The sequence below is a fragment of the Schistocerca gregaria genome, chromosome 1 (assembly GCF_023897955.1).
Source record: "Schistocerca gregaria isolate iqSchGreg1 chromosome 1, iqSchGreg1.2, whole genome shotgun sequence".
Taxonomy (NCBI): domain Eukaryota; kingdom Metazoa; phylum Arthropoda; class Insecta; order Orthoptera; family Acrididae; genus Schistocerca; species Schistocerca gregaria.
Genome location: NC_064920.1, coordinates 1,118,157,349 through 1,118,176,196, shown reverse-complemented (window position 1 = coordinate 1,118,176,196; position 18,848 = coordinate 1,118,157,349). Strand labels below are relative to the sequence as shown.

The 18,848-nt window shown below is 43.7% G+C and overlaps 1 protein-coding gene across 1 annotated transcript; it reads left to right on the top strand.

The window, feature by feature from the left end:
• Nucleotides 1-932: 932 nt before the first annotated feature.
• On the top strand, nucleotides 933-1,909 carry LOC126283629 (ejaculatory bulb-specific protein 3-like). The gene has a single exon (XM_049982288.1). The coding sequence runs from the start codon at nucleotides 988-990 to the stop codon at nucleotides 1,381-1,383; it is 396 nt and encodes a 131-aa protein (XP_049838245.1). The 5' UTR covers nucleotides 933-987; the 3' UTR covers nucleotides 1,384-1,909.
• The last annotated feature ends 16,939 nt before the right edge of the window (nucleotides 1,910-18,848 follow it).

Below are 18,848 nucleotides of genomic sequence, written 5' to 3'. Positions count from 1 at the left end.
CTTCTTGGTGTAGCAATTTTAATGGCCAGTAGTGTAGATAACTATTAAGTCTACTGTACCGTATAGCTTCGTAACTAGTTACGCTGCAATGAAACTCTGGAGAAAAACAGCTCCTCGCAGGAGAGTGACAGGCAAACAATAAACAATCAGAGGACATGAGTGTTATTATTTCAGAAATTTCACATGTCTACTACATTTCTCTAAGTAACATAACAGTATCACGCAGTAAGGCTGATTTCAATGCTGATGAAATTGAAACTCTGTTGAAAATCGCAGCTAAGTGACAAATCGCGCCCATTGTACTTATTAGTTAAGACAAAGCGACTTCAAAAGGGTTCATTTTTCACAGGAATTTCATCGAGCTATCTGCTTAGCATTCGTACGTTACTGAAGTTAAAGAAAATAGTGTTTTCAGCTTTAATTTCCCAGTTAGCTCATTAGGTTGCGTAGGTTAGTGGCAGGATAAATACAGGGAAAGTAAGCGGCCGAAGCACCAAAACTATTCTATAAACACTGATGTTCGTTTATAATTCTTTATGGACACCACAAAATGCCGTTTTCAGACATCGCTGGCCAAGAATTGGAATTTCACGTCTTCTGAATACGACTTCACTGACATACCAGATCGTTAGCTCTCCATGTGCGTTACAAAAGGCTAATGCGTAACAATGAAAACAGTACTTATGAGAGGCCAAGTAACTCCCGCAGACAGGAAAGTGCTGGGGAGATAGAGGATTACGATACCTGTTCATTAGTGGGAACGCCACGCTACTGCACCTCAAGGTCTTCCTTTGCGATGTGACGCATGAAGATTACGACAGTGGCCCTGTTAACTCGGCCAGCAGGTGATTCATGTCCGGAAACTGAGGTGTGTTCACCGGCCTCTGGCTACCTTTATAAGAGAGCAGAACCCCTCGGGCTGGCAGTTGACTTCTGCAGTCCTCTTGTGCTCTTCCTACCCACGCTCCCTGACAGCTACCGGCAGAGATGTGGAAGGCCTCCGCTCCTCTGCTCATTCTGGTGGTCGCCACTGCAGTACCACTGACTTCCGCCGACGAAGGGAAGTACTCCACCAAGTATGACAATGTGGACCTGGACGAGATCCTCAACAATGATCGGCTCTTCAACAATTACTTGGACTGCCTGCTGGACGAAGGTGACGAACGATGTACCACAGAGGGTAAGGAACTAAAGGGAGTCATTCCGGACGCCTTGCAGACTGAGTGTTCGAAATGCAATGAGAAGCAGAAAGCGAGAGTGGATAAGGTTGTCAAGTTCATAAAAGACAACAAGAAGGACGCGTTTGAGAAGCTGAAGGCCAAGTACGACCCCGACGGCACCTATTTCGAGCGCTACGAGCACCATCTGAAAGAACTTTCATAAACAAGCTGCACCACAGAGAACAACAGACACGTAATCAGACGCCTTGTATTCATTCCGCCAACTCTCTTAAGAAGGTCACAAATCGTTGACAACTAAGCAATATCTGCAATTGATCATATGATGTTACTTAATGTCGTTACAAATGTGGTAACAATTTCCTTATGATACTTACAGCTGCTGTTGTCAATTTATTACGTGACATATTAAGAATTTCCTGGGGCGTCTTAGAATAACGATGTGTCTGTTGTTCGCAGACACTTTCAGAAATTTAACTGTCTTTAATGTAATTATATCATTCAAAATGAAAATTTTATCTAGTTTCATTTGTTTGATTATACATTTTAAAGAGTGCTTCTTCATCTCTATGTTACCAAACAGCTATTGCTAAAGAATGTAGTTTTTGTAGGAAACTTAACTTTTATCCTGTTTTAGAAATTTTTTTCGCATTTTCTGATATCTATTTTGTTAAACTGTACGATTGTCAGTAATGCGCTGTTCAAAATAAAGTTTATTTTTGTCATTACTACCTCTAATTTCTTAATAATATATGACATACTAATGTTAAAGAAACAGTAATGGGTACAATAACGTTGCTAACATGCATTTTGAGAAAGCTGCAATTGGACTACAGCTTTGGTAACAACAAATGTGCTTATTCCGCAGATGATGTCAGTTAGTTGCTACCAAACCAGCAGAAGGTAAGAGCAAGAGCTTAGATTTTATAATTTTTTTAAATTTTTTGTGGTCTCTCTTGATCAAAAAGTATTCGATTATACAGTGTCGGTTTAAGCCAATGTGAATGTGTGGGCCACATTTGAAGCGTATGTACATTAGCGAAGCAACCAAATAAATTACAAATGGCTAATAACCATTATAGTGTAAACTCTAAGGAATAATTCAGTAGTATAATGAAATGGGCCATAACCAATGGGATAATCATTGACCATGTCTCAAAATATGTTGAAAACGTCTTACCAATAAATCGGCACACTGGCTAAGAACCTCAAGCTTTGGCTTGCTTGCCTTTTTAAAATCTTGGTCTCTTGACTGCTGTGTTAGTCAACCACCGTCAAATTAGATATATTACAGGACGAACATTTACACAACTTAGACATACACATCAAATAGACTTGAATAACTTTATGATTTCCTCTTACAGTGTTATCTCTACATTTATTATTATCGGTCCAATTTCTTTATTTTCGAAGCCATATTATGAACGGGAGCCAAAGGCAGTCAACGGACTGTCTTCAGACACATTGGTGCTTCAGTCCTACGATAGTCAAATGACAATATTCCAGTCACAGAATTACTAAAACGTCATTACTTAAACATGTGGATTGGCGGTATAATAGGATGGGATTCTCATGCTGGTGATAGTCAGTTGTGTACAGATGTGTCTGTCTGGCCTAGATCAACACAGCGTGGATGTGCTGTGTGTGGGTCATGGCTCACAACAAAATGAACCATGACACGTTTTGGATGGATATGATTTTGACTCTCCTGTTCCCAGGTTTTGGGGAAGAAGGTGTAGATGCGACGTTCTTTAACTATTTTGCTGCTTCTCTGTGATCGATGGTGATAACAGTGGAGGACCGTGCTAGCACCATTCACGGTGCCTTCATCGACTTTGTGCCAAAAGTCCCTGACATCTCGAGCAGTTTGCTCCTTTACCCACTTCTCGCACTATGTTTGTTGGTCGCAAGGCACAGTGTAAGCGGCCAGGTGCTCTCCCTAAAACATACGATAGGTTCCAACAGGACAACCAGATATGTGCGTAATGACTTTAGAAGTGGTATGTCTTGCGTAGTACTCAGTATTGCCAATTTACTCATTAATTTCGTTTCTTTCTCGATCGTCATTGTTGTGTACTAGTTTAGTGCTAGTTTTTCTTTAATGTGTATACCTAGATACCTTGTCAGTGCTTGTCTTCATATGCTGATGTCATCAAGATTATTGATGGGGCTTCGTTTCAGTATACCATCAAGTAAAAAGTACACCGAAACTTCCTGGAAGATTAAAACTGGGTGCCGGGCCGAGACTCGAACTCGAGGCCTTTGCCTTACGTGGGCTAGTGCTCTACCATCTGAGCTACCCAAGCATGACTCACGTCCCCTCCTCACCGCTTCACTTCTGCCAGTACCTCGTCTACTACTTTCCAGACTTCAAAGAAGCTCTCCTGCGAGCCTTGCAGAATTAGTACTCCTGGAAGAAAGGATACTGCGGCGACATGGCTTAGCTACAGCCTGGGGATGTTTCCAAAATGAGAATTTACTCTCCAGCGGTGTTTGCGCTGACATTAAACTTCGTGGCAGATTAAAACTGTGTGCCGGGCTGAGACTCGAACTCGGAACCATTTCTCATTCTGGAAAAAGTACACCGTTCCTAATTACTTTGATAGTGAGTTTGTTGTTTTTGCACCAGACAGGCACACCCATGAGAAGTTAACTTGTATTACTATCTAACTCTGCTCTGGAGTTCGCAGATACCATGTCCATGAGATCGTCAGCTTATGTTACAACCCCAATAACTACGAGCTGCTTGATGCAAAAGACCCAGAATAGAGGCCTACGTATCCATCCTTTCAGGTAGACTTTGGTGATGTTCTTCCCAACCTTTCTGTGGTCTGCTTGCCATTCTACATCTCTATGATTTCAATAATCAAGTAGGCTCTTCTATATAGTACAGCTGTAACTGGCATCTCTTTGAAACTTGCCAACAACCGTGTGGGGAAGCCGCGAAGTCTGAGGCACCTCGCCATTTCAACTGTCTGAGGTTTGAGGCTTCGGTGTGTGTGTTGTCCTTAGCGTAAGTTAGTTTGAGGTAGATTAAGTGGAGCGTAAGTCTAGGGACCGATGACCTCATCAGTTTGGATCCATATAAATTTATCACCAAAGCAAAAGCAAGCTTGCTGATAGCACATGCCTTCGATGGTTATCAACAGCGCCAGCGCTGTCATTACTGATACGGCATATTGTCTTGCACGTTTTGATTTATCTCTAATGCTCGATTGACTGCGTCGTTTATTGTTTATTCTGGCCTGGGAGCACTGTGGTGTGCAGTGAGGCCGTTGAGCTGGTGAGTAGTCAGCTTTGCATTTTAGCCCACTTAACCTATTAAGACAAATGGGCCTCTACGTCTTGGGTCTGTAATGTCCTGCGTTGCAGCATTTTTTAAGATTTCCGAGTATGCTACATCTGGGCTCGAGATTTTGGAGTACTTGGGTTGCGTGACTTCAAGCGTAAGCTCTTCCTGAGCGAACGAGATAATCCTGTTTTTATAAAAAATGTCAATTTGTCTACAGAGGCCAATGTGATGGTGTTGGTCGTGTGTGTGTGTTCATGGTTCGGAAGGAGCTTGTTTGACGGATACTCGGCCGACCATCTCCAGTTCTGTGTAGTCGTACCATCTGATCGCTTTAGTGGTAGCAGTTCCACTGACCTCTCAATTCTCTCCGTTCGTAATTGAAAAGGCGCTACCCATTCGTTTCTTCATAATTGTCCCAATGGTCCTTCATCGTGTAATTCATTATTGTATCATTGTTTGGCGTCACGGTACAGTTGCAGTCCTTTTTCTTGCAGTTCTTTGCTCTTGGACAGTATAATCTCCTCATATGTGAGTCCTTTCTTAATGTTGTCAGCGCTGTGGAGCACGTTAGTTACTATTTTCGTCTATTGTTAGTTTGTGGGATATGCAGCATCTGGGACCCTTTGTACAAAGTTACTTATTGTGTGTATTGTGTATTGAACTGGGGACCTAGAAACGACGGAGAGGCTTCTTCCCGCCGTACACTCACTGGTTCCAACCCCACAACAGGCCTCAGCAGTCCACTCACCTCACTGCTGCCGCTCACCGAACCTAGGGTCATTATGCTATTTGGCCCCCCAGTGCCCCTCCCCCCCCCCCCCCCCCTTCCCAGGCAGGTGTCATACCAGACGAGTGTAACCCCAAATGTTTTCGTGGTACAGTAATGATTCTGTACACACAGGCGGAGACAGTGTTTGATCAGCAATCGCCGACATAGTGTAACTGAGGCGGAATAAGAGGAACCAGGCCGCATTCGCCGAGGCAGATGAGATAGAAAACCGCCTTAAAAACCGTCCACAAGCTGGCCGGCACACCGGATCTCGACACCAAACAGGCGGGGGGTTTCGTGCTGGGCACTTGCACGTCTTCCCGCTCGGGAAGCAGCGCGTTAGGCCGAGCAGCTAGCTGGGGAGGTATGAGTTATTTATTACGTGTTTTTTGTGTGTCAATACTTTCACGGGTAGTATGTAATGGGAAGTTGTCAGTCCTGTCACTCAACATTTGCCAGCTGGCTCTGTTAGCAGCATTCGTCGTTGTTGAGTGTGTGTATGTGTGTGTATGTGGCTGTTTGATAATTGTATTGTGACCACAGAGCACAAAAGTTGCCAATGTGTGACCTGTGTTGAAAGATGTTCCATTACCTAGAGAGATATCTATATTGTGTGTATTATAACTTCCTGCATATACACAACATGTCGGTGCTTCCCTGCCTTGCTTAGCCGAAAAAGGATACATTCATTTAATGTGTCTACTATCGTTTGTCCTCTGGTATCCGTCCCGTTACCTTGTCAGAGGGTAGGGCAGGCGTTTATATCCGAAGGTACGAAAAATATTTTGCAGCTAGAGAAACTTGCTCAGTTCTTTAGTATGTCTGAAAATCATTCTATAATATTTGAGTCAGATTACGTATGACTGTTGTGAGTGTATTGATGAAATTACAAATGTTTCCCATCTCAGTGTGATTCCAGCTGCTGCAACCTGTTCTGTGCGGAACTCTGTGATCTATGTCACCGTGATACGCGTATTGGCGACTGCGATTGCTGATTTGTATGTTTTCCCCTGTAATTATCATACAGTGCCTCAGGAGACCAGTTATTGTACCACCACACGTGTAGGATTCCTGTACAGAGATGACAAGTCCATGATGGTTAAAGTAGGTCAGGCAAAGGCACGAGTATCCGACGAACAACATTTGCTAGATATGGAAGTAGGAAACAATGTTCAGAATATAAGTGAATCCCATGCCACCGCATCGTGAAACATACTTTCCAAAGGGAGGGGGGGGGGGGGGGGGGAGGGCGAGGCTCTGTGGGTACCAAATAATGAATGCACCACTGAGTAATGGACAAGTGATACCAATAACTTCAATGAATGTGCAACGGGACGAGTCAAGTGGTAGGATGGGTGGAACACCGGTGTGTTCACCTATTCCCGACCCCTTCGCACACTTTTTGCAATGACTCGATCAGAAACTTGAACAGAGAGAACAAATGTTATAGAAAAAACAACAAGAGCGGGACTGGAAACTTGAACAAAGAGAACAACTTTTAGAGAAAAAACTGAGTAGCATACATTCCTAACTTGTAGAAATGCGTGGTGTGTGCAAAAAAATACCGGATCTAGTCCAAAACTCAACTAGTCAGCTGAAATATTTACAAATAGCTCACACTAGGCTTAAAGACGATGTTCAAAACTTGGTAAGTCGTGTCAAAAATGTAAAGCCTGAGACACGTCAGAACATAGCCAAATATCTAGACGCCCAAGCACTAAAGGTCGAAAAAGAGTTTGAAGAATGGATATCTGTACAGGATCGCTAAATCTCATCAAAGATCGAAGTAAGCACAAAATCAGCTGTTGAACAAGGGTCAGCGGGTCTGAGCGCGAAAACCGACGTCAGCCCTGCCGCAATTCAAGTTGAATTAGGTCAGATAGAGTCACATGTACCAGCAGAGTTACTCGTTTGGCAAACAGATGTCGCTCGGAGACTAACCGAAATAGAGAGCCTGTGTACAGAGAGAGTGGCCTTAGGTAAAGTTGCCCATGGTTGGTTGATAAGTTTTGGCGCCACTTTTCTGACAAACGTCTGTCGCCCTTCCTATGTTTGCCATGCCTTTGCGTTGAACTGAAATTCAGAGGACTTTTGGAAACGATTAAAAGGTATTTGAATTATTTGGAGACTTGTTATGCGTTGTGAATGCATGTTCGATTAAGTTGTATATCGTTTTTAGTACGTAATTAGCGCTTGTGATCTTAAATACGAGTTGAAATAATGAAGCGTTTTGTGATGACGTCGGTAGGCCTACATGTTTGAAGTAAACACATTAGTAATTGTACAGTATTGTTTTTGACATCTGTTCCGCAGACGTTCCTAAACGACGCCTGGTTGTGCTGCATTTGGTTATTCCAATAGAGGCATTATTTTGATTTTAGTATTATTGCCTGACTGTTGACGCTGGCAAGTTATAAGCACTTTTTCCGCAGTTGAAGAGGTTGCTGAAACATTAGTCGTAGTAAATAATTGTAGGTATTCTTGAAGACCGTTTTTAATAGGACTACTTACTGGGGGTGGAAGGGATACAGTAGTTTTCTTGTTATAAATGGTCGTTATTACAGTTGCCTACATTTAACATTACCTGATTTTTGTAATCTTTTTCGTTTGTTATCTACGAGAGGTATTCAGTATATATATAAGTGTGCCCGTGGAGGCCAAACAGCTGCTGAGTGCCTGCACATGCTGTACAAGGTACGGAAACAACTGGTTCTCCCGTAGCACTCTCTTTACAGTGACGTGGTCAACGATACCTTGTACAGCAGCAACTTTTCTGACGCTGACATTATGGTTATAGTCAACTGCACGAAGAATTGCCTCGTCCATTGCAGATGTCCTCGTCGTTCTAGGTCTTCCCCAGTCGCGAGTCATAGGCTGGAATGTTCCGTGCTCCCTAAGAGGACGATCAAACGCTTCGAACGTCTTCCTGTCGGGACACCTTTGTTCTGGAAATCTGTCTCGATACAAACGTACCGCGCCACGGCTATTGCCCCGTGCTAATCCATACATCAAATGGGCGTCTGCCAACTCCGCATTTGTAAACATTGCACTGACTGCAAAACAACGTTCGTGATGAACACTAACTTGTTGATGCTACGTACTGATGCGGTTGATGATATATATATATATATATATATATATATATATATATATATATATATATATATATATATATATATGTATATGTATATATATATAACCCTAATGCTGTGCAATTGATCGGCGTCTTAGGGGGCACGGAACATTCCAGCCTATGACTCGCGACGGGGGAAAACCTAGAACGACGAGGACACCTGCAATGGACGAGGCAATTCTCCGTACAGTGGACGATAACCCTAATGTCAGCGTCAGAGAAGTTGCTGCTGTACAAGGTATCGTTGACCACGTCACTGTATGGAGATTGCTATGGGAGAACCAGTTGTTTCCATACCATGTACAGCGTGTGGAGGCACTATCATCAGCTGTTTGGCCTCCACGGGCACGCTTCTGCAAATGGTTCATCCAACAATGTGTCAATCCTCATTTCAGTGCAAATGTTCTCTTTGCGGATGAGGCTTCATTCCGACGTGATCAAATTGTAAATTTTCACAATCAACATATGTGGGCTGACGAGAATCCGCACGCAATTGTGCAATCAAGTCATAAACACAGATTTTCTGTGAAAGTTTGGGCAGGCATTGTTGGTGATGCCTTGATTGGGCCCCATGTTCTTCCACCTACGCTCAATGGAGCACTGATCATGATTTCATACGGGATACTCTACCTGTGCTGCTAGAACATGTGCCTTTGCAAGTACGACACAACATGTGGTTTATGAACGCTGGATCTCCTGCACATTTCAGTAGAAGTGTTCGTACGCTTCTCAACAACAGATTCGGTGACCGATGGATTGGAAGAGGCGGACCAATTCCATGGCCTCCACGCTCTCCTGACCTCAACCCTCTTGACTTTCATTTATGGGGGCATTTGAAACCTCTTGTCTACGCAACCCCAGTACCAAATGTAGAGACTCTTCTTGCTCGTATTGAGGACCGCTGTGATACGATACACCATTCTCCAGGTCTGCATCAGCGCATCAGGGATTCCATGCGACGGAGGATGGATGCATGTATCCTCGCTAACGGAGGACATTTTGAACATGTCTTGTAAAAAAGTTTCTGAAGTCACGCTGGTACGTTCTGTTGCTGTGTGTTTCCATTCCATGATTAATGTGATTTGAAAAGAAGTAATAAAATGATCTCTGACATTGAGTCGTAAGCAGTTGTTTACTTGTGACATGCAGAATGTTTGAAGACGAAGTACTAATACGTCTTGCACTTTTTGCATGTCGCAAGTAAACAACTGCATACGACTTTCATTCATCTGACGTAATACAGGTACGTTAAATCATATGCACTTCCGATACAAAACAAATGCTATACACTACGTTTTTTATTTACGTTACTTTCATTGCAATATGTCTAGTAAACGAACTTTAAAGGAGATAAATGCAAGTAACGTATAATTTTTACAGCCACTGTATCAAATTTTCCTGTGCTGTACGTAGTAGGCTACTATGAGTATATTATAGCTGTAACTAAAGGCATTTAACTAATGATTGCGCCATATTGTCTTGTGCTTTCGATTCGGTGAGTGTGTACTCCACTACTGACCATTAAAAAGTCCCGCCCGCAGTTTGGCAGAAAAATGGCCACCATATCGTTCGGTTGGCCACGCTCTCCTCTCCTATATAGGCTCTCTAAGGCGAACTGCGAAAGGGAGCTGACAGCCGAAGACCGGTAATCAGTCAGATTTCTGTGTTGGAAATGAGCAATAACATAAACAATGCGCAGAGTGCTTAGAGCATGCACCACCGGTTCACAACAGGAATTCACAGTGCGGCATGCCTTAATGTTCACCGCCTAATATAAGGATGGAGCTAGACAGTGGTAATTCACCGCACCGTAAAGAGGGTAATGTTATTAAACATAGGCAGTTTCAACCATTCAACAATGAAAAGCGGACCGTACACAGTTTGGTACTCATTAAAAGCTTCCGTAATCTTTGTCCACGGGGATGGACGGAAAGGCCAGGATATGTTAAGGAAAGAGTTGTACAGTTCTGAGATGTTCAATCCACGACTGGGAACCCTCGGCAAGTATTTTGAAAAGTATATTAATAAGACTAGATACTGGGATGAACCAGTGACTGACAGGGACGTAATAAGATTAATTAAAATGAAATTACCTAGTGGCGTAAAAAATTACTTTATTAACTTACCGGAATATGACATTGAACAGTTTATGCAGCTTTTTGACTTTGTAGATTTGCTTATCGAAGACATGAAAAGAGAAATGCTGAAAACAACTGCTACGGTATTAACCGAACACCTAACAGTAATGGTAACCGTAAGAATGGAGGCAACCGAATAGAGGGCCGAATAATGGTAATGGGTATATGAATCAATGTTGTAAATGACGTCACGACTCGCACAAGAACCACGGATACAATGGTAACGGTAACCCACAGTGGCGGAGTAACCGTAGCCAGGGTTGCAAGTACAATGAACAACCAGCGCAGCGGAAACCAAATACGGCACCACAATGGACATAGAATTCCAACTAACCTCCGAATATGGTTACAGCAACCAGCAATAATATCGAAATAACACTGCTTATCAAACTACACCACAGGGGAAGCAAAACAGCACACACAACAATCGTAATAATAATCAAAATCATAGGGTGATGATCGTGGAGGTGACCGACAATTGTCCACTCATTGTAACCGATGCGTCACACCAAAACAACCATAGCCTGCTCTCCTTTGCTGGCTGTGAGAGCTTGTAATGAGAGCACATTCCATACACAAGACGCAAATCTAAAAGCGCTATGGTACAATAATGGAGTTAACATTAAGGATGAATTAATGAACATACCACAGAAGTGTCAACAAACCGATTGTACGGATAACTAAATCTTGTAAACAAGAGCCGGCTGAAGTGGCCGAGCGGTTCTAGGCGCTACAGTCTGGAATTACGCGACCGCTAAGGTGGCAGGTTTGAATCATGCCTCGGGTATGGATGTGTGTGATGTGCTTAGGTTAGTTAGGTTTAAGTAGTTCTAAGTTCTAGGGGACTGAGGACCTTAGTCCCATAGTGCTCAGAGCCATTGGAACCATTTTTCTTGTAAACAATGATAAGCGAATCGTATTGCCAATGTCACGCACGCAAGAAAACCACGTCAAATACTGCCGAAGCTTTCGAGTGAATTAGGAAAGTTTACAGGTTATGCATTAAACGTATTCTTATGTGAACCAAAATAATAATACAATGAATTTACAAATGAGAACACCGAAGAAAAAAGGGAACTCATAAATTCACTCCTGGAAATTGAAATAAGAACACCATGAATTCATTGTTCCAGGAAGGGGAAACTTTATTGACACATTCCTGGGGTCAGATACATCACATGATCACACTGACAGAACCACAGGCACATAGACACAGGCAACAGAGCATGCACAGTGTCGGCACTAGTACAGTGTATATCCACCTTTCGCAGCAATGCAGGCTGCTATTCTCCCATGGAGACGATCGTAGAGATGCTGGATATAGTCCTGTGGAACGGCTTGCCATGCCAATTCCACCTGGCGCCTCAGTTGGACCAGCGTTCGTGCTGGACGTGCAGACCGCGTGAGACGACGCTTCATCCAGTCCCAAACATGCTCAATGCGGGACAGATCCGGAGATCTTGCTGGCCAGGGTAGTTGACTTTCACCTTCTAGAGCACGTTGGGTGGCACGGGGTACATGCGGACGTGCATTGTCCTGTTGGAACGGCAAGTTCCCTTGCCGGTCTAGAAATGGTAGAACGATGGGTTCGATGACGCTTTGGATGTACCGTGCACTATTCAGTGTCCCCTCGACGATCACCAGAGGTGTACGGCCAGTGTAGGAGATCGCTCCCCACACCATGATGCCGGGTGTTGGCCCTGTGTGCCTCGGTCGTATGCAGTCCTGATTGTGGCGCTCACCTGCACGGCGCCAAACACGCATACGACCATCATTGGCACCAAGGCAGAAGTGACTCTCATCGCTGAAGACGACACGTCTCCATTCGTCCCTCCATTCACGCCTGTCGCGATACCACTGGAGGCGGGCTGCACGATGTTGGGGCGTGAGCGGAAGACGGGCTAACGGTGTGCGGGACCGTAGCCCAGCTTCATGGAGACGGTTGCGAATGGTCCTCGCCGATACCCCAGGAGCAACAGTGTCCCTAATTTGTTGGGAAGTGGCGGTGCGGTCCCCTACGGCACTGCGTAGGATCCTACAGTCTTGGCGTGCATCCGTGCGTCGCTGCGGTCCGGTCCCAGGTCAACGGGCACGTGCACCTTCCGCCGACCACTGGGGACAACATCGATGTACTGTGGAGACCTCACGCCCCACGTGTTGAGCAATTCGGCGGTACGTCCACCCGGCCTCCCGCATGCCCCACTATACGCCCTCGCTCAAAGTCCGTCAACTGCACATACGGTTCACGTCCACGCTGTCGCGGCATGCTACCAGTGTTAAAGACTACGATGGAGCTCCGTATGCCACGGCAAACTGGCTGACACTGACGGCGGCGGTGCGCAAATGCTGCGCAGCTAGCGCCATTCGACGGCCAACACCGCGGTTCCTGGTGTGTCCGCTGTGCCGTGAGTGTGATCATTGCTTGTACAGCCCTCTCGCAGTGTCCGGAGCAAGTATGGTGGGTCTGACACACCGGTGTCAATGTGTTCTTTTTTCCATTTCCAGAAGTGTAGGAAAGTGTTAGTATCGGAATATTTGTCTCTTGAACAATAAAAGGAATTGACTCAATTGCTAATACAATGTGAGAATGTGCGCTCGGAGATGCTGGGTACTACAAAGCTCAAATGGTTCAAATGGCTCTGAGCACTATGGGACTCAACTGCTGTGGTCATCAGTCCCCTAGAACTTAGAACTACTTAAACCTAACTAACCTAAGGACATCACACACATTCATGCCCGAGGCAGGATTCGAACCTGCGACCGTAGCAGTCGCACGGTTCCGGACTGCGCGCCTAGAACCGTGAGACGGCCGCGGCCGGCGGTACTACAACATGGAAGTATTGCCTCATAGTAAGTCGTTTTACCATGCTAACTACACGGTTCCATAGTCCAAAAAGGAGGTGGGAATCAAAGAACTGTACACGCATACAGATTTAAAAATGTTTTTTCAATAGAACAGTACCTACATTTTTAATAAGTAGTTTAAACGAGTGATGTAATTTTTTTTCCTATTGTGAGGACAGAATATTTTAATACTTGTATGTGGAGAAAACCATACATTAAAAGTTAGTTTATGCGAGTAATTATACCAAGTGCAAAGCACTACTGCTATTGAAATCATTTAAGATGTTCAGATATGTGACGTATGACATAAGTTTGTGTATATACTAAAGACTTAGTCAAGCGTAAATGACAGCAAAAAATGCTGAAAGAATTTGAATTTTTCATTAGTGTCTAGAAAAAGTGTTAGTTATTGTTGGTGTTGAATAATGTAGATATAAATGTTGTATATAATGCCCTTCGGATACATGTTGAAAACATGGGCGATGTGTGAGCATTGATTTTAAAGGCGAACGTGAGAGGAGGGTGCGCTGACACCAAAAATACCTCATGTCTCGTGTGTGCAGGAAACTGAGCATGTAACATACGCGTCTAAAGATAGGCCCTTGTAAAATGCAACCTTGATTAAAATTACTAAGATTTTTTCTTTAAATAATTATGATTCATTTGCAGTTCGTTAGGCAGCACTAAACATAGGAGCCTGCACTTTGAGTCTAAATGAACGTCTTAGACGTAATAAATAAATAATACATAGATAACAATTTGGGCAAAGTTTCTGTTAATTCGAGGCTCGCTCTGGGAGACAAGTGGGCAAAAATGAAGGCATGACATGGGACTCATCATAGAATAGTATTATCTAAAATCTGTTAGAGACATTTTGTATACATGCAAACATAACCATGAACTGCAATTTGTAAAGGAGAGGACTGAAAATCCTAGAGTGAACTGCAAAACAGTCTAAAAAAAAAAGGAGTAGTGGTTCAAATGTCTGTGAGCACTATGGGACTTGACATCTACAGTCATCAGTCCCCTAGAACTGAGAACTACTTAAATCTAACTAACCTAAGGACATCACACAACACCCAGTCATCACGAGGCAGAGAAAATCTCTGACCCCGCCGGGAATCGAACATCGAACCCGGGAACCCGGGCGTGGGAAGCGAGAACGCTACCGCACCACCGCGAGCTGTGCGATAAACCTTGAACTATGTCAAACTGTGAAACTGAAACTTTTTATTGTACTCAGTGAAGTGCAGATATTGGATTTTATATAGTGAAAAAGACACGGTTGACGACAATACCGTGTACGAAACACTGTGTGTATGTTCTCTAAAAGCGTGGAAACTTTTAACACAAAACGAATACAAGGGCGATGTCTTTGAGACAGACTAACAATACCCATCTGTTCTGCTTTGTGTGGACTGTTAGAAATATAGCGAACGCCGAGGCACAACGGATGATTGGTGATTAGTAACGTACTCGTCATTGGACGCTAAAATATGCCTGCGAGTCCGACGTGTGGGATAAAGTGACATTCACGAAACTAAAGTGAAACGTTTACACGAAAATAATGTAACATGTGAACGACATGCCTGTACCAAACAAGTCATCAGTTCTGCCACGACGTACTAGCTTGTGACTTCAAGACAGACGAAAGCTCGTCAAGCTTGTCCTCTCCATGACAATGCACGACCTTCCACAACTGTGCGTTCCTGAGAGGAGTTCACACAACTATATTGAATTGTCCTTAATCATCTCTACCTGCAGCCCAGATTTCGCACCTTCCAACGATCGCCTGTTTGCTCAGTAAAGGATGCACTCTACGAGAATCGCTCCGAGGGAATCAGTACGTGGATGATAGAGTGGTTGTTCATGCAATAGGACGTCGGTTCCGACGTCCGCCTCTAGAGTGATATCATGAGGGCACACGTGCCCTCTTATTAAGATGGCGTAACTCCGTCGCATTGAAAGAAGATTGTTAAAAAATGGTGTTTTGCAGTCAAAAGAGTAGGAAATAATATTGTGTATTAGAACCCTGTCCGCAGCTCGTGGTCCCGCGGTAACGTTCTCGCTTCCCGACCACGGGGTCCGGGTTCGATTCCTGGCAGGGTCAGGGATTTTTCCTGCCTCGAGATGACCGGGTGTTGTTGTGTCTTCATCATCATCATTCATCCCCATTACGGTCGGAGGAAGGCAACGGCAAACCACCTCCACTAGGACCTTGCCTAGTAAGGCGGCGCGGGTCTTCCGCGTCATTACCCTACGCTCTGTAAAGGAACGTGAGACTTCATCATCGTTAGAACCCTGAAAAAAATCAGCCTGCATTAGAAGAAAATTTTGTTGGGTTACCTGTCGAACACCAACAGTACTTTCAGATCAAATTTGCGGTTTCAATACACAAACTGTAAAAATGAGAGGAGGAAGAAATGAGTTTAAAAGACTCACAGACATAAGGTCCATGGAAAAGAAAGGCTATCTGATTGAAAGGTAAAGACACCCTAGAACCAGTTGTGACGTTGCAGTTAAAATGAAAACAAGACTGAAAAAAACTAAGAAAGTCAACATCTTCATACATTTTGTCGACCTGGAAAAAAGTGCTCAATAGTGTCAAACGGCGGTGTACGAAATTCTCTGTAAAAAGGGGGTAAGCTATATAAACAGATGGATAATGTGCACGGACGAAGTCGCCGAGCGGTTCTAGGTGCTACAGTCTGGAACCGTGAGACCGCTACGGTCGCAGGTTTGAATCCTGCCTCGGGCATGGATGTGGGTGATGTCCTTAGGTTACTTAGGTTTACGTAGTTCTAAGTTCTAGGGGACTTATGACCTCAGCAGTTGAGCCCCATAGTGCTCAGAGCCATTCTTGATAATGTGCAATATGTATGATGTTAGAAATTCTCTGAAAACAGAGTGGAAGCTGTAAGATAAGATGAGTAAGGTGCAATATGTACAACAGCCATTGGGGAACAATAAGACTGGAAGACGAAGAACGAAGTTCACGGATTAACAATTGTGCACGACAGGGACTTGTCAACCTGGACCTTGGCAAGAAAAAAAGGTTAATAAGCAGTGTCCTCAAATTGCATACCCTAAGAGCTATGGGAAGGTTTTCAGTAGGAGAGCTGCGTTTTACAGTAGGGAAGTTCAACAAGTGCTCATAACTCTTGAGGTATGCAAATTAGAATCCATGTCTGATGGACAATTTCTTTCTTCTCTCTCAAAATATGGAATTAAAAGAGCTTGCAGTAGAATATATTTGTTTCACCGTATCGAAGGTGAAGTGCTCTTGGCTTTCAACGTATGCATTCTAGAGCCCATGTTCGCTTGGCTCTTTTTGCTTCGAATGGCTGTTCTACATCTACATACATACTCCGCAATCCACAATACGGTGCGTGGCGGAGGGTACCATCTCTCCCTGTTCCACTCCCAAAGAGAACGAGGAAAAAATGACTGTCTATACGCCTCTGCACGAGCCCTAATGTCTTTTATCTTATCTTTGTGGTCTTTCTGCGAAATATAAGTTGGCGGCAGTAAAATTGTACTGCAGTCAGCCTCAACTGCTGGTTCTCTAAATTTCCTTAGTAGACAACAAAGGAAGTAGGTTACAGTACGCTTGTTCGCCCAATGCTTGAATACTGCTCAGCAGTGTGGGATCCGCACCAGGTAGGGTTGATAGAAGAGATAGAGAAGATCCAACGGAGAGCAGCGCGCTTCGTTACAGGATCATTTAGTAATTGCGAAAGCGTTACGGAGATGATAGATAAACTCCAGTGGAAGACTCTGCAGGAGAGACGCTCAGTAGCTCGGTACGGGCTTCTGTTAAAGTTTCGAGAACATACCTTCACCGAAGAGTCAAGCAGTATATTCCTCCTTCCTACGTATATCTCGCGAAGAGACCATGAGGATAAAATCAGAGAGATTAGAGCCCACACAGAAGCATACCGACAATCCTTCTTTCCACGTACAATACGAGACTGGAATAGAAGGGAGAACCGATAGAGGTACTCAGGGTACCCTCCGCCACACACCGTCAGGTGGCTTGCGGAGTACGGATGTAGATGTAGATGTAGCGATTCACGGAAAGAACGCCTCCTTTCCTATAGAGACTCCCACCCGAGTTCCTGAAGCATTTCCGTAACACTCTGATCAAACCTACCATTAACAAATATAGCAGCCCTCCTCTGAATTGCTTCTATGTCCTCCCTCAATACGAGCTGATAGGGATCCCAAACGCTCAAGCAGTACTCAAGAATAGGTCGTATTAGTGTTTTATAAGCGGTCTCCTATACAGATGAACCACATCTTTCCAAAATTCTATCAATGAACCGAATACCACTATCCGCCTTCTCCACAACTGCCATTACATGCTTGCCACTTCATTTCACTGTGCAATGTTACGTTCAAAAATTTAATCGACGTGAATGTGTCAAGCGCTACACAACTAATGGAGTATTCATACATTACAGGATTCTTTTTCCTATTCATCTGCATTAATTTTCATTTATCTATATTTAGAGTTAGCTGCCATTCTTTATACCAATCACAAATCCTGTCCAAGTCATCTTGTATCCTCCTACAGTCACTCAACGACGCCACCTTTCCGTACACCACAGCATCATCAGCAAAGAGCTGCACATTGCTACCCACACTGTTCTTGTCATATCACTCGATATTGACCATTCTCCCGAGACACCGTGTGTAAATATATCTCAATGTAATGGAAATGAGGCTCTGCGTCATCCTATCATTCCAACACAATTAGGATCACTTGTGAAGCTTTTAAGGTGTTCTCCATTTCCGTTACAGTGAACATTATTTCTGGTACAATACATATGTCTTAACAAATGTAAACGTGATTTTTATGCGTTACACTCTTGTCATAATACACTATCGAACACACGTTTATCACTGATAGACAAAGGTATTACGTTTTGGTACACAGTTCTTGGTACATGCTTGTACCAGAAGTTAGGTTGTTAACTTTCGTGGTCTTGTGTAAACGTCAAGCATCACGTTTTTTACGTACTTGAGTTATTACATAGGTATTACATAAACTGTATGGTGCAGGAGCCCAATTAGTTAAGCTGCATCGAAACTCTGGAGAAAGACACATACTTGTAGGAGAGACAGGCAAACAATAACCAGGCAGATGGCATGAGTGTCATTGCTTCAGAAACATCATACCTCTACTATGTCTCTCCAACTAACGTCACAGAACCACGCACGTAAGACGAATTTAATCACAGAAGAAAGTGAAAGTCTATTCACAACGGCAGCCAACTGCCGTATCGTGTTAATTGTACCTAAGTAGTAAGACACAGCGATTTCCACAAGGTTGATTTCAAACAAAAACTTCGTCGAGCTATTACGTTGCAGTTCGTAGGTTAATCAAATCAGAGAAAATAGAGTTTTCAGCTTTAAATTTCCCAGTTACCTCATTTAGTTGCATAGGACAATGGCAGGATAGTTACTGGAAAATGTAAGTGACCGATTCCGC

What these genes read in the sequence shown, in the direction of transcription:
- LOC126283629 (XM_049982288.1), top strand. Translation starts at nt 988, where the DNA reads ATGTGGAAGGCCTCCGCTCCTCTGCTCATTCTGGTGGTCGCCACTGCA.